This window comes from Gorilla gorilla, chromosome 10 (assembly GCF_029281585.2).
Source record: "Gorilla gorilla gorilla isolate KB3781 chromosome 10, NHGRI_mGorGor1-v2.1_pri, whole genome shotgun sequence".
Taxonomy (NCBI): Eukaryota; Metazoa; Chordata; class Mammalia; order Primates; family Hominidae; genus Gorilla; species Gorilla gorilla.
In genome coordinates, this window is record NC_073234.2 from 58,968,559 (window position 1) to 58,985,509 (window position 16,951).

The following is a 16,951-nucleotide window of genomic DNA, read 5'->3' on the forward strand; positions in this document are numbered from 1 at the left end:
CCTGGTTTGTTTTCCTCCCTCCCTCCCTCCTTCATTCCCTCCTTCTTTCCTCCTTCCTTCCTCCTTCCTTCCTTCCCCACCATGCCCCCCATCCTCTACCCATATAAACCCCAAACCCCAGAATTACATGAGGTGATGACAAGACAACCAGACGAACAGCAGAATGACATGGCAGAGAAAGAGAAGAGGAACCTCTGAATGCCAAGAGGAGTTCTGCTGGGGGTGGTCAGACAGGAGTTCAGCAGCTGGATGGCCAAACTCCAGGGGAAGATCATCTTCCCACTCCATCCCCACTTCCGGCTCCCCATCCATCCCACTGAGAGCCACCTCCACTGCTCAATAAAACCCTTGCATTCATCGCTCAAGTTCGTGTGTGACCTGATTCTTCTGGGACGCTGGACAAGAGCCTGGCATATAGAGAGCTGTCACACTGGCCCTGTGCCCTTGCAGAAAGGCAGAGGGTCCACTGAGCTGGTTAACACTGAAGTTGTCCATGGACGGCAAGGCCAAAAGGGCACACTGTAACACACACCCACTTGGGCTCCTGCACCTGTCTGTCTGTGTGCTCCCCTTCCTATAAGGGGTTTAGCCATGGCAGTGACTGAACAGATGAGCCATACCCTGTCGCATGTCCTGTGAGGGGGGTCAAGGAATTCTCCAGTTTCATCTGGGGGCTTGTCCAGGATACAGTTGAAGAACGGTGAGTTAAAATGTGACACTAGGCTGGGAGTAGTGGCTCACGCCTGTAATCCCAACACTTTGGGAGGCCGAGGTGGGGGGATCATGAGTTCAGGAGATCGAGATCTTCCTGGCTAACATGGTGAAATCTCATCTCTACTAAAAATACAAAAAAATTAGCCGGGCAAGGTGGCAGGCACCAGTAGTCCCAGCTACTTGGGAGGCTGAGGCAGAAGAATGGCGTGAACCCGGGAGGCGGAGCTTGCAGTGAGCCAAGATCGCGCCACTGCACTCCAGCCTGGGCGACAGAGAGAGACTCTGTCTCAAACAAACAAACAAAAGTTAAACTGTCAGATCTGCCTCTTTCCCAAGACCCTGCCACCGTGCCCGGCCAGCCTCTTAAGTATACCAAGTTATCCATGATAGACCAAGGATTTGATGAAAATCCCACTGCCTTCTTGGAAAGGCTAAGAGAGGCCTTTGTAAAGCACACCTCTCTATCTCCTGACTCTGTCGAGGGACAACTTATCCTAAAGGGTAAATTTATTACTCAGGCAGCCCCTGATATCAGGAGGAAGTTGCAGAAACAGGCCCTGGGACCAGATAGTACTTTGGAGAACCTCCTGAAAGTAGCCACCTCGGTTTTTTATGATAGAGATAGGAAGGCCCAGGAGAGAGACAGGAAATACAGGAAAGAGACAGAGGCTTTAATGGCCACCAGACAAGCCCACTAAGTCCAGAATTCCCAGGGTACACCTGTTAACTGCTACAAGTGTGGCAAGCCATGGCATTTCAAGAAGGATTGCCCAGGCAGCATGAGGAAGCCACCTCGACCCTGACAGTATTTTCAAGAAGTTGTCGGAAGCATAGCTGTTTCCTATTAATACCGCCTTGATTTCTGGAAACTGAAAAAAGTTCTCAATTAATATTAGACTATTAGGAAAGACCATAGAATGGTTGTATGGGTACTTGAGGTATAGTTTCTACTGAATAAGGATCACTTTTGCACCATCATAAAGTCAAAAAATTGTTAAGTTGAACCATTGGAAATTGGGGACCATCTGTACTTAAGTAAGCTAGAGCAGCCTTGTCAGCTTGGTTCACAACCTCATCTTTGTCTCATTCCCCAAGGAAAAAAATGGAAAAATACTATGCTAAATGCTGTTCATAGTGCCAAATAATTCAAATTACAAAGGCAGAAGTGTGGTCAGGATATATAGAAGTCGCATGATCACTGTTCTGTATTCAGGTTGTAGTTATGGGGAAAAGTCTGTATACTAAGTTCCCACATGGAGAAAACTTATACAATTAGAAGCAAAGTATTATTAACTTTATAGGCAGAATCTGGGGTTTGAAATTCAAGCCAACTGCAAAGAAACTGATCATATCCAGAGGGGAAACATCTCTGGGTCCAAAATAGAGGGATGAGGTCACACAGTAATATAAGCCTGGACTAACACACCTGTCCATTGCTCTCTTAGTAGTTTAACAGGTTGAACAGATTAATCCTAGTGAGTGTAAATTACTCCTTAGAACAGAACATGTTTCAGGAGATGTCATCTGATGTATTTGTTTGTTTGAGACAGGGTCTGTCTCTGTCACCCTGGCTGGAGTGCAGTGGCATGATCACGGCTTACTGCAGCCTTGAACACCTGGACTCAGGTGATCTTCTAACCTCATCCTCCTGAGTAGCTGAGATTACAGATGCATGCTGCTGTGTCCAGCTTTTTTAAAAAAAATTTATAAAGACAGGGTCTCGCTTCATTGCCCAGGCTGGTCTCAAACTCCTGGCCTCAAGCAATACTCCCACCTTGGTTTCCCAAAATGTTGGGTTTACAGGTATGAGCCACTGCACCCAGCCTTATATGTGTATTTTATTTTATTTGTATTTATTTATGTATTTATTACTTATTTTCGAGATGGAGTCTCTCTCTGTCACCCAGGCTGGAGTGCAGTGGCATGATCTCTGCCCACTGCAGCCTCCACCTCCAGGGTTCAAGCGATTCTCCTGCCCCAGCCTCCCGAGTGGCTAGGATTACAGGCATGAGCCACCATGCCGGGCTAATTTTTGTATTTTTAGTAGAGATAGGGTCTTGCCATGTTGGCCAGGTTGGTCTTGAACTCCTGACCTCAGGTGATTCGCCCACCTTGGCCTCCCAAAGTGCTGGGATTACAAGCTTGAGCCACCTCACCCAGCCTATTTATTTGTTTATTTAGACAGCATTTCACTCTTGTTGCCCAGGCTGGAGGGCAATGGTGCGATCTCGGCTCACTGCAACCTCTGCCTCCTGGATTCAAGTGATTCTCATGCCTCAGCCTTCAGAGAGGAGCTGGGATTATAGGCACCTGCCACCACTCCTGGCTAATTTTTTGTATTTTTAGTTTCACCATGTTGGCCAGGCTGGTCTTGAACTCCTGACCTCAGGTGATCCGCCTGCCTCAGCCTCCCAAAGTGCTGGGATTACAGGCATGAGCCACTGTGCCCAGCTATATATTTTAAAAATAAGTAATGAGGATCCTTTAAAAATGTTTTATCTCCTATTCTCTTTAATAATACTGAAAATAAGAATTCAGAGGTTTCTTCTAAATTAGGGCTATGTGTGAAAACTACTTACCAGATGAGTACAAGATGACTCAGAAATACACACACACATGCACACACACACACACACACACACACAGCACAGAGAGAGAGAGAGACATATACACAGAATTTCCATATGACTCAGGGCCTCTTGCAGACAGACCCCAGCAGAAAAGCAACTGGCAAAGAAATGTGGTTTGCAAAATCCCAGAACCAACATCACAAAACAGGTCTCAAGGTGAAAGACAATACCTTAATAACCAGTATACTTTAATCCCTATACTTTTTGCTGTGCACTGAATGTTTGTGTCCCCCGCCCCAAAATTCATGTGTTGAAGCCCCCACCCAATGTGATGGTATTTGGAGGTGGGGCCTTAGGGAGGTGATTAGGGTCAGACAAGGTTATGAGGATAAAGCACCCATGATAAGGTTTGTACCCTTGGAAGATGAAGGAACCTGCGCTTGCTCTCTCTCTCTCCACCATGTGCGGATATAGCAAGAAGGCAGCTGTCTGTGAACAAGTGGGAGGGCCCTGACCATGTTGGCACCCTCATCTCAGACTTCCAGCCACCAAAACTGTGAGAAATAAATGTTTGTTGTTTAAGCCACCCAGTCTATGGTTTGGTTTTGTTTCTGTTTGTGCAGTGGCGCGATCTTAGACTATAGCCTGGGCATCAAAATGAAACTCGGTCTCAAAAAAAAAAAATTTCTTCACCTACTTTCTGAAAGGTTTCTAGTTTCTCATAATAGTCTTCCCACTTTCATTTCTCATTATGTTCTTGTTGAGTTTTGGTGTCAAGGTCATTATATTGGTCTTACATCCTCTAATACAGATTTTTTTTAATAGGCATTATTTCTTTCTTAAATGTTGCTTGAAAGTATATAGGAAAGCCATCTTGACTTGAAGCTTTCTTTTGTGGCAATTAATTATGGGCTCAATTTGTTTAACAGCTATAAGATTATTTTGATTATCTAGTCTGTCTGTCTTTCTTTTCTTCCTTCCTTTCTTCCTTCCTTCTTTTTTTTTTTTTTTGACAGAGTCTTGCTACAGTGCAGTGGCACGAACATGGCTCATGGCAGGTTTGACCTCCCGAATTCAAGTGATCCTCCCCCACCACAGCCACCCTAGTAGCTGGGACTATAGGTACGTGCCACAACACCCAGCTAATATTTGTCTTTTTTGTAGAGATGGGATTTCACCATGTTGCCCAAGCTGGTCTTGAATTCCTGGGCTTAAGTAATCGGCCTGCCTCCGCCTCCCAAAGTGTTGGGATTACAGGTGTGACCCACCATACCTGGCCTGATTATCTAGTTTTCTTGTATCATATTAGATAAGTTGTATTTTTCTAGGAATTTGATCATTTTTTCTAACATTCCAAAAATTGTTAGTATAAAATTGTTCATAATTGCCTCTTAGTGACTTTTTTAAAAGCTTAGAACAAAAGGTTATTTGTGTCTTCTCTTCATTTTTATTTATCAGTTTCACCAGAGGTTTATCAATTTAATTTTAGCTGTGTCGATCTTTTCAACTCTATGGGTTTTTTTATTTTGTTAATTTCTACTCTTATCTGCATTTTTTCCTACTCTGACCTTTTGGGCTTTATTTTGTCGTCCTTTTCCCTAACTTCCTGAAATGAATGAGTAGATTCGTTTCCTGTTTCCTAATATACACATTAAGCTTATAAATTAACTTCTAAGTACTCTTTAGCTGCATCACACAACCTTTTAATAAGCTGCATTTTTATTATAATTCAGTTCAAAATATTATCTAATTTCCACTGTGATTTCTTCTTTGATCTATGAGTTATTTGGTATGCATTTCTAAATTTCCAAACATATGAGTATTTTCTATTATCTTGTATAATAAATTGCTAGATTGGGTTAATTTTGGTCAGAAAATGTACTATGTATCATTTCAGTCCTTTGAAATGTGTTTAGGCTCTACTGCACAACAAATAGTCAACTTTTATAAATGATCTTTTCATCTTTGAAAAAAATGTGAGGGCAGGGTGTGGTGGCTCACGCCTGTAATCCCAGAACTTTGGGAGATGGAGGCAGGTGGATCATTTGAGGTCAGGAGTTCAAGACCAGCCTGGCCAACATGGTGAAACCCCATCTCTACTAAAAATACAAAAATTAGCCGGGCATGGTGGCTGGCACCTGTAATCCCAGCTACTCGGGAGGCTGAGGCAGGAGAATCACTTGAACCTGGGAGACAGAGGCTGCAGTGAGCCCAGATCCTGCCACTGCACTCCAGCCTGGGCAACAGAGTGAGACTCCATCTCAAAAACAAGAAAAAGAAAAAGAAAAAAAAAATGTGAATTCTGCAAGCAATTAAAGCAAGTAATAAAAGCAAGTTTGTTAATTATATTTTTTGAATCTAGGAACTGATTTTCTTTTCTGTTTATCAATTACTGACAGAGGAGTATTAAGATCTTCCATTCTGATTAAGGATGTATCTATTTATTCTTATGGTTCTGTCCATATTTGCTTTATATTTTGTTAAGGCCATGTTACTAGTCACCATAGAAATTCAGAAGTTTTTTATACCTTCCTGTAAATTGAACCTTTTTATCATTATAAAGTGCTCCTCTTTATAATGGTAGTTACTTTTGCTTAACAGCTAGAACAGCTTCTTTCGGTCAGCCATTTTGTACTATATATTTTTCCATATTTTTACTTTCAATCCTTCTGTATTATGATGTTTCAGCTATGCCTCTTGTATGCAAAATACATTTGGGTATTTTTTTTTAATTGGTTCTGAAAAATTCTGTCTTTAATTAGAACATTTTAGTCTATGTATCAGTCTAGGTCCTATCAAGAGTCAGAGACCACGATGGTAATTTGAAGAGGAAATATAATATAAAGAAGTATTAAATAAAATGAGCGACAGAGCCGACCCTGTCCCAAAATAATAATACTATTAAATGTTATTTAATGGTACTAAATAAAATTGGGGTAAAAGGGATTGATGAGTAAGAAGCAAAGATAATTCTAATAAATATAGCAGGTTAAAGGAATAGCCACAGCCAGTTTCCGTGGCTTACTCCTGTAATCCCAGCACTTCGGGAGGCTGAGGCAGGCGGATCACTTGAGTTCAGGAGTTCAAGACCAGCCTAGCCAACACGTGCCATTACAGTCCAGCCTGGGCAACAGAGTGAGACTGACTCAAAAAAAAAAAAAAAAGGAACAGCCACTACTCTAGACCCCGGGGTAGAACGTCCAAGGAAAAGTACAACTCACACCCCTGACACTCTAGGGCAAAGAGATCATGGCCATGGCTCATCAGATGGCAAAAAAAAAAGTCTCTCTGGTGCCAGATGGGTGGAACTTTCTAGAAATCCACCTTCTGGAACTTACTGTAATTCTTCACACCAGGGTGCCAGGGAAAGGGGGAAGGTGATGTATGCCACAGAAGCTGGATGCTAAGAAGGGGAGCATGCTGCAGGAGCCTCAGAATAGAGTGCAGGGGCCCCCGGAAGTTAAAACCTTTTCTTTTTGCAATGTCTCTCTAGCGCCCTCTACTGATAGTTTCTGTGCCATCTGGCAAGAGAAAACTTAAAAGGCCCAGAACCATTTTCACAGAGCAGAAAACAGGGTGAATTTGGAGCTGAGAGCCCATAGATAAATAACACATAGTCCATTTATACTTTAACATTATTACTAATATATTTGATCTTAAATCTATGTGTTTTGTATTTGTCCTACTTGTTTTATGTTCCTTTTAGTCCCCTTTCTTGCTTTTTTTTTTTTTTTTTTTTTTTTTTTTGAGACAGAGTATGGCTCTGTCGCCCAGGCTGGAGTGCAGTGGTGCGATCTCGGCTCATTGTAACCTCCACCTCCCAGGTTCAAGCGATTCTTCTGCCTCAGCCTGCCGAGTAGCTGGGACTACAGGCGCCCGCCACCATGCCTGGCTAATTTTTTTATTTTTGCTAGAGATGGGTTTCACCATGGTTAGCCAGGATGGTCTCCATCTCCTGACCTCACGATCCGCCCGCGTTGGCCTCCCAAAGTGCTGGGATTACAGGCATGAGCCACCGCACCTGGCCGCCTTTTTTAAAAAACTTATTTTTGTAGGCTGGACTGGGTGGCTCACGCCTGTAAACCCAGCACTTTGGGAAGTGGAGGCAGGTGGATTGCCTGAGCTCAAGAGTTCAAGACCAGCCTGGGCAACGTGACAAAACCTTGTCTTTACCAAAAATACAAAAATTAGCCGGTTGTGGTGGTGCACAACTGTAGTTACAGCAACCCAGGAGGCTGAGGTGGGAAGATCGCCTAAGTCTGGGAGGTGGAGGTTGCAGTGAGCCAAGATCAGCCACAGCACTCCAGCCTGGGCAACAGAGCTAGACCCTGTCTCAAAAATAGTAATAATAAATAAATATAAAATAAAAATTATTTTTGTAATTCTATTTCCTTTCCTCTATTAGCCTGGAAAATATGCATTATTTTGCTTCTGTTTTAGATATTATCCTCTAGATTATAGAATAATTATTTTCCTTAAAAAATTTTAACAGCCTTATTGATTTTGTTTGTTTGTTTTGAGACAGGGTCTTCCTCTGTCACCCAGGTAGGAATGCAGTGGCACAGTCTTGGTCCACTGCAGCCTGGAACTCCCAGGCTCAAGCCGTCCTCCCAAGTGGCTGGGACTACAGGCCTGCACCAGCACGCCTGGCTAATTATTTAAAATTTTCTGTAGAGAGGAGGTCTCCCTATGTTGCCCAGGCTTCTCTCGAACTCCTGGACTCAAGGGATCCTTCCGCCTCAGGCTCCCAAAGTGCTGGGATTACGGGTGCCGTGCCGGGTATTAACAGCTTTATTGAGGTAAAATATACATATCATAAAATTCACTCATTTTGGCGGGCGCAGTGGAGTGTAAAATGGTTTGATCACTTTACAAAATAGTCTGACAATTTCTTAAAATATCAAACATAGATTTATCTATTTTATCTGTTGTGATATCAAACCTAGATTTATCTTTGACCCAGCAGATTTACTGCTACATATTTACCCCCCAAAATAAAAATGTATGTCCACCCAGAGTCTTGTACATAAATGGTCATAGAAACGTTATTCATAGTGGCTGAAAAGTGGAAGCAATGCCAATATGATGTTTTCACAACTCTGTAAAATCACTAAGAAATTATTCAATTGTACAGTTAAGATGATTGAATTTTTCTTTCTTTCTTTTTTTTTTTTTTCTTTTTTTGAGCTGGAGTCTCGCTCTGTTGCCAGACTGGAGTGCAATGGCACGATCTGGGCTCACTGCAACGTCCTGCTCACTGCAATGTCCGACTCCCTGGTGCAAGTGATTTTCCTGCCTTAGCCTCCCAAGTAGCTGGGATTACAGGCACGCACCACCACGCCCAGCTAATTTTTGTATTATTAGTGGAGATGGGGTTTCACCATGTTGGCCAGGCTGGTCACGAACTCCTGATCTCAGGAGATCCTCCCACCTCGGCCTTTCAGAGGGCTGGGATTACAGGCGTAAGCCACTGTGCCCAACCATTTTGAATTTATTTTTGTGTATGGTATGAGGCAAGGGTCTAAATTCATTGTCTTGCATGTGGGTATCCAATTGTTCCAGCAATATTTGTTGATTAAAAACTATTCTATTCTGCTGGGCACGGTGGCTCACTCCTGTAATCCCAGCACTTTGTGAGGCAGAGGCGGGCAGATCATCTGAGGCCTGGAGTTTGAGACCAGCTTGGCAAACATGGTGAAACCCCCGACTGTACTACAAATACAAAAATTACCCCGGTGTCGTGGCAGGTGCCTCTAATCCCAGCTATTCGGGAGGCTGAAGCAGGAGAATCGTTTGAACCCGGGAGGCAGAAGTTGCAGTGAGCTGAGATCACACCACTGTACCACTCCAGCCTGGGAAACAGAGCTAGACTCTGTCTCAAACAAACAAACAAAAACAAAAAACTATCCTTTCCCTTATTGAATCACCTCAGCACCTTTGTTGAAAATCAATTTACAATAAGTATAATGGCTTATATCTGGACTTGAAAAATGACATACCATATTCTAATGGTAATTAGTACTTTACCTCGTTTTATTTTGTTTATGTTTTTTGGGGTTTTTTTGAGATGGAGTCTCGCTCTGTTGCCCAGGCTAGAGTGCAGTGGTGCGATCTTGGCTCACTGCAACCTCTGTCCCCTGGGTTCAGGCAATTCTCCTGCCTCAGCCTCCTGAGTAGCTGGGATTACAGGTGCCCACCACCATGCCTGGCTAATTTTTTTTTTTTTTTTTGAGAGGGAGTTTCACTCTTGTTGCCCAGGCTGGAGTGCAATGATGCGATCTCGCCTCACCGCAACCTTTGCCTCCCAGGTTCAAGCGATTCTCCTGCCTCAGGCTCCAGAGTGGCTGGGATTACAGGCATGCAGCCGCCATGCCCGGCTAATTTTGTATTTTTAGTAGAGACGGGGTTTCTCCATATTGGTCAGGCTGTTCTCAAACTCCTGACCTCAGGTGATCTGCCCACCTCAGCCTTCCAAACCTCCCTTGTTTATACGCTAGTGTTATCATGCATTTCCATTTCTGCATATTGTTTCTTGTAAGTCCAATAAAGGAGGAAAGAAATTTTTATCATTGTTTTATGTAGTCCATGTTTATTCAGATCTACCCATATATCTACCACTTTTGTGCTCTTCATTCCTTCTTGCACCTGGGAACTTTGTATCTATGATCATTTTGTTTTTTGCCTACAGAATACCCTTTAGTATTTCCTTTAATTTGGGTCTGCCGGTGATAGACTATGTTAATTTTTGTTTGTGTAAAACATTCTTGAAGAATATTTTCTCTCATCATAAAATGTTGTTGACAATTATTACTATTATTATTATTATTTATTAGCTCACTGAAAAAATTATTTCATTCTTTTCTGGTTTCCATCATCTTTTTAATTTTTTTTTTTTTTTTTTTGAGATAGGGTCTGGCTCTGTCGCCCAGGCTAGAATTCAGTGACATGATCTCGGCTCACTGCAACCTCTGCCTCCCAGGTTCAAGCAATTCTCCTGCCTCAGCCTCCCCAGTAGCTGGGACTACAGGCACCCGCCACCATACCTGGCTAATGTTTTGTATTTTTAGTAGAGACGGCAATTTGACCATGTTGGCCAGGCTGGTCTCGAACTCCTGACCTCAAGTGATCTGCCTGCCAATGTGCTGAGATTACAGGCGTGAGCTACTGCACCCAGCCAAAAAATTTTTTTGTTTTTTTAATCTTTGGGATGTTATATTCTGGGAGCTCAGCCTTCAACTTCGTCAAAAATTCTGTGAAACTCCTGTACTGAGTGCCTAATTTTGATTATAATGATTTTCATTTCTAGAGGTTTTTTTTTTTTCATATTTGCAGTTGATTAAGGATAGCTGCAAACTCTTTGTCACTCTTCCAGTTGAGAGATGGAGTCCAACTGCTCCACGAATCTGGGCTTACTTTAGTGATTTGCTTGACCAATAGAATGCATCGGAAATGATGTTCTGTGATTTCCAAGGCTAGATCATAAAAAGTTTTATGACTTCTACCTGAGCTTTTTGAAATGCTTGTTGTGGAAATTCCAGCACTCAAGATGCTCTCTTTGGGACCCCAGCTATCTTGCTATAAAAGGCAAGAAACATGTAGGCACTTGTGGAAAGTTCTAGCTGAGCTCCCAGCAGAGAGCCAACACTACTACATGAAGCCATGCAAATGAATTATTTTGTATGTCTAATCCATTTACATCTTCAGATAACTGTCGCCCCAGCAGACAATTCCAAGGTTTGTAGTCAGACATGAGAGCAGATTAGGATCAGTACTGGGTTGTACTCAGTGCTTTTCTTTCTACTCTCTGTTTTATGCCATCATTTTCCTTTCTTGTTTTTTCTTCTTATTATTAATCCCCGGAGTTTTGGAAACCCCATTTTTCTATCCCTTTTGCTGCTTTTTTTTTTTTTTTTCTTTTGAGACAGAGTCTTGCTTTGTCACCTAGGCTGGAGTGTAGTGGCACAATCATAGCTCACTGCAGCCTCAACCTCCCAGGCTCAAGTGATTCTCCCACCTCAGCCTCCCGGGTAGCTGGGACTACACATGCATGCCACCACACCCAGCTAATGTTTTCATTTTTTCTAGACATGGGGTCTTGCTGTGTTGCTCAGCTGGTCTCAATCTCCTGGGCTAAGGCAATCCTCCCGCCTTGGTCTCTCGAAGTGCTGGGATTACAGGCATAAACCACTGCACCCAGCAAGCTGCCACTCTTTTATTCTTCTCCCTCTGGACATGAAAGAATCCATTTTAGACTCTAAAGAGAGGATAAGAAATGGGGCTGAATGCATATTAATACAGTTGGAATTAATGAGAGAAAACAATGTATGTAGAATGGACAAAAAACCAAGTTTTAAGACCAAAATTTATGAAGTTATCCTGCAGAGTTAATAAATCGCCAGGAACAGTGACTTATGCCCGTAATTCCAGCATTTTGGGAGGCCAAGACAGGAGAATTTCTTGAGGACAAGTGTTCAAGATCAGCCTGGGCAATATAGTGAGACCCCATCTCTACAAAAAATAAAAACATTAGCCAGATGTGGGGATGAGTGCCTGTAGTTCCAGCTACTCTGGAGGCTAAGGCAGGAAGATCTCCTAAGCATAGGAGTTTGAGATTACAATGAGCTATGATCACACCACTGTACTCCAGCTTGAATGACAGAGTGAGACTCTGTCTCTTAAAAATTTTTTTTCAGAATGATTAATAACTTATGCAAGTCTGGAAAAATAATTATGCCTATTATACTGCTATAGTTTATTGGAAATTATTTGCCTTACCAAATATAAAAGTATATGGAAATCCTGGTGTTGGGGAGGAAGACTAATGCCTCTTTTAGCCTAACACTGTAATATTTTAATATTTGTTTTTCAGGGAAACATTATTTGACCCATTACTTAAACAAAGTAATAAATCAGTGAGATAAAATGATAAGCAGTACTTTATGTATTATGTATAATATCTTAAGTTTATTTTTTTGTTTTCTATGCTTAATGGGCATTAATTATGTATTACTGAATATTCACTAAATATCAATCATGCATTGGGTATTTTTCAGAAATTTTATTTTGTTGATTGGGAAATATAAATGGGTCCTTCAAATTTTAGGTGGATAAATTATAAAACAATATGCCCTTTGTTTACATTCATATAACTATATATTAAGCCATTATTTCCCGTATACTATTATTGCTACTTATAACATATATCCTACATTAAATGCTTACAGCATGCCAAGAACCATTCTAAGCACTTTATTTATTTTTTCTTGTTAGCTGGATATATTTCTTTTTTCTTTTTCTTTTTTTTTTTGTCACAGAACAAACACTGTTTGCAGTAGAGGAAACTGGCATTGCAGTCTGGTGGTGTAATGGCTTGTTCATATAAATCAGTACATGTTCATCCTTTAGCGCAAAAAGCCCTAATGGCACACATTCTATTAAAATTCAGGATCTCCAATATTCTCTCTCTCTGTTTTTCTTTGTCATCCTTTTTTTTTTTTTTTTAATATTTTCAAGGTTTGTCCAAAAGAAGGTCATATAGGTTCTTGGCTAGCAGAAGACAATTCAGAACAGCTGTTGCACATTTGGACTGTCACTTTCTCCAGGCTGGCAGTTGATATCTTATTTTTTTTCAACTCCTTTTTATTAAAAAAATTTTAAAAATGCTCCGTCAGTTTTACAAAATCTCTAAGGGAAACACAAGAGCAAGGTGCTGAGGTAAAAAACACGTGAGGTAGCTTTTTTCTGTGTGTTTTTCTCATTAAAATAATCTGCAAGTTTAACGCCCTGGGTCAACAACCTTGTATAAATTTCTACTTTCCTCCACATTTTTTTTTAAAGAAAGAAATCATTTTGCTGAGTATTGATGGCTTATACACCAAAATGCAAAAAGACAAAATACATTCTTTCATTGTGGAATTTTTTCTTTGTTTGGTTGATTGGTTGGTTTGATAGGTTCCTGTTTTCCTCTTCCAAAACGCTAGGACAAGTACCATTGACTCTTGTTCTTTTGAGTAACCAAGTTTAAGTTGAGGCTGGTTTGTGTGTTTCGCTTTTGTTCCTTTTGTGTGATGTGATACTCAGAGCACTGCTTTGCCTGGCAGAGGGGAGTCGGGGGGGTGCGTAGATATGGGATTGAGATGGAGGGATGGGGGAATTCAAAAGAATGGAGATAGAGAAGAAGGGGAGGGGAGGGAGGGGAGAGATAGAGAGAGACAGAGAATTATATAGCAGTATGCAAAAAACCAGTTTAAAACCTGTGAAGCAAAGAGAAATGGGTGTGTGACCTAGACAGGCATGAGGAGTGACAGAGTTTCCCCTTCAAGGAGACAGTATCCCTTCTGTTGACATACATAGGTGATCCAGAACTGCTGTGAGTGTCCTTCCGACAAAATTTCCTTCTGGTTGAATTTTGTGTGGGTGGCCTCGAAGGTCCTCTCTACACCGTGAGACCTTCCAAAGAAAGACTTTATTCTTTAAAGTCTAGAAAAACCTGCTCTCTCTTTAAAAAGAAAAAAATAATAATTGATTAAAAATTGGAGTTAGTTATTTGATATATTATTTCTAAAATATATTACCGCTGCAGGCACCCTGTGTAACCCACAGGCCACATATCTTAACATCTTCCCCTTCTAATATGTATACACGTGTAGAGAGACTATTTGCCACAAAAAAGGGTGTGCGTTTTGCTTGGCTTTGAACATGTTTACCTATTTTAGTTCAACTAAAAGGGATAGCGTCATGGGAGTTAAGGAGAGATCCGAGTGGATGGTGAAGTGGATGGCTGAAGCCTGCAGAAGCCCTGGGGGACAGGAGGAGGGGCCCGGTGGTTCTGGCAAACCTGGTTTACCTTCCCCACCCCTCCTCGGCCCCTGGGATTCTCAGGGCCTCTACAGAGTCCCTGGCCGCCTCCGTAGACTTCTCATTCCTCAGATGGTCTTTGGTTTGCTCTTGATCTGGCTGGCTGTGTTTGGTCTCATTCTGTCAGGTGTTGGAAGGGCTACATTCTTCCGTTGTTTTGCTTGTGCCTGTGGGATCCTCACTTGCTGCGCTGTGAGGCAACTCCCTGAGGGTATTTCTGCTCCTGCTGCTTCACCTGTTGTACAGTTTCCCTGATCTTGCGCTGTGCAGTCTGGCTAGCAAAGAAGTGCCCGATAATTCTGACGATCATTTCCTCATTTTCATCTGGCGTTTGGTCACGAGGCACGATGACTTCTGCACTGATTAAATTCTGCAGTTCATTCACGGTCTTGCCCCCTTTGCCAATCACCTGGCCAGCGGTGGAAGAGGGCACTCTGATATGGGTTTCCAGCTTCACTTCTTCTTTGGGGTTAAAAAAGTTTTCTTCTTTCAGTTTCCCAAAGATCCGTCCCTGGGCCTTGAACTGGGATTCAGGTGGCCAGGTGATGATGACCTTCCGCTGACGTCTGGGCCTTCCGCAGGGGCGATCTTGATGGAGGCTCCCACGAATCTCGCCAGCTGTTTGATGTGTGCCCCTTTCTTCCCGATGATGGCGCCCACACCCTGGGTTGGGATGAAGAGATTCACAATCTTCTGCTCTGGATAAGAGTGATGATGCTGGAACGGGCCAAACTGGTGATGGGGGTACAGGCTGGAGAAGTATCCGAAGTGGATATTAACAGTCAGCGTATCATTTTCAAAGGCCTCACGCAGCTTCTTCATAATCTCTATCTCAGCACTGGCACAGACCTCGACTGTGCCCTTCACAGTGACGGTTCTTTCCGGGTTGTATATGCTCAAATCCTGCGAAGATGAGATTGTTATCTTGGTCCCTGTTTCATGTTCATTTTTCTTCAAATTTCTGCCTTCTTTTCCAATCAGTCTTCCAACCAAGCCATTGTGGGCCAAGATTTTCAGAGGAATCTCTTCGGCTAGTTTGGCCTCATCTGCCTCTTTCTGCATTACTTCAAGAATCATGCGGCATGCTTCAGAAGTCCACTCTGGGGTGGCATGGATGGTGACAGGCTTCTCTGCAGCTCCGGAGTTCTCTTGTCTATAGATGTCTACCCGGGACTGGCTCTGCTTAGTGATATTCTTTATGGTCAAGCCCTCCTTTCCGATGATGGCACCAACAAACTGGGTGGCGACCAGGATCCGCAGTGGGAAATCAATCTGTCTGGCCTGAGAAGAGCCCCCAGGGGCTTGGCCTTGCTCCCAGGAAGAGTGGTCCCCACGCTGGGCTCGCTGAGGGGGGCGAAGGGCAGCTCACCTCTTCATCCGGGATGTAGGAAATCTTGAAGGAGTAGTTCTCAAACTGATGCCCGATTAGCTTCTTCATGGCTATTTTTACTTCTTCTTTTGTTGCATATGTGACGTTGACAACAGCGGTCTCTGTGTCTGTGTTGACTTGTTCCACATTCTCCACTGTCCCATATTGAGCCAAAAGTCCATCCAACACCTCCCACTGCAGGTGAGGAGGGATATTTCGAATCTGAATGTTCCTGCTCCTTAGCTTTATAGAGACTGAATAATCAACTTCCATGATTTTCCCATGCAATTCCACTTGACCCGAGGGGGTCTCGATGGTGCGGATGGCCCAGTTCTGGTCAGGGTAGTCCACGAAGGCGTAGCGGGACTTGAGCAGGACCTGTCCCGCCAGGGGCAGCTCCCTGTCCCCAAAGAGCTGCCGGAGGTCTTCGGCGGTGACGGCGGGGCTCAGGTTCCCGATGAAAAGCTTGTTCATCATCCGTCTCTTCCCCGAGGGCCGACGGCTCCCCCGCCCGATACCCCGCGCTCCTCGCCTCCTCCGCTGGCCTGGTCTCTCTTCTTCCTCCTCCGCCCCGCCTCCCCGCCACCCACCCCCACCCTCAGCCTGGCTCCCCTCTCGAAGCACTTTAAATGTGTTTTCTACTTTAATCTTTACAAGAATTGAATGAGGTATGTCCATTTTACAAATGAGGAAACCAAGTCACAGAGAAGTTAAGTCATCTACATATTTTATGGCTGCAATATCAGATGACGCTTAAGTTTATGCAGAATCAGTCTAAATAACTCATCTTATTTAAACTGTATGAGTTAGATTGGGCTTTATCTTACTAGTCTCTTTTTCTAATACTTTTTTTAAAAAAGCAATTGTTAAGGGAACCACAATTAACTTCAGCACAACGACAGATGCTATTACTCAGAGGTTATGATAACTTTAAAGATTAAAGATTAAATTGACTCGCCGGGCGCGGTGGCTCACGCCTGTAATACCAGCACTTTGGGAGGCCGAGGCGGGTGGATCACGAGGTCAGGAGATTGAGACCATCCTGGCTACCACGGTGAAACCCCGTCTCTACTAAAAATACAAAAAAAAAAAAAAAAAATTAGCCGGGCGTGGTGGCGGGCGACTGTAGTCCCAGCTACTTGGGAGGCTGAGGCAGGAGAATGGCCTGAACCCAGGAGGCGGAGCTTGCAGTGAGCCGAGATCGTGCCACTGCACTCCAGCCTGGGCGACAGAGCGAGACTCCGTCTCAAAAAAAAAAAAAAAAAAAAAAAAAGAAAGATTAAATTGACTTATTGTGAAAGTTTAGCCAACCAAAAATTCCAGTATAAATGAAAAAATATCTAGTAGCCCTGATACAATCTTACTCGACTAATCTTTTAAAACCTGTATTTTCATCTTCAACACAAACATCAGGACTTCTAAAGTTGGACTTAAATGTCTT

At 43.0% G+C, this 16,951-nt stretch overlaps 1 protein-coding gene across 1 annotated transcript; it reads right to left on the minus strand.

Moving 5' to 3' along the window:
* Nucleotides 1-14,261: 14,261 nt before the first annotated feature.
* On the minus strand, nucleotides 14,262-15,987 carry LOC101133227 (insulin-like growth factor 2 mRNA-binding protein 2). Its single transcript, XM_055358069.2, is given in 3 exon segments — nucleotides 14,262-14,702; nucleotides 14,705-15,494; nucleotides 15,496-15,987. Coding segments are annotated over 3 exon segments (1,665 nt in total). The 3' UTR covers nucleotides 14,262-14,319.
* Between the last annotated feature and the right edge of the window lie 964 nt (nucleotides 15,988-16,951).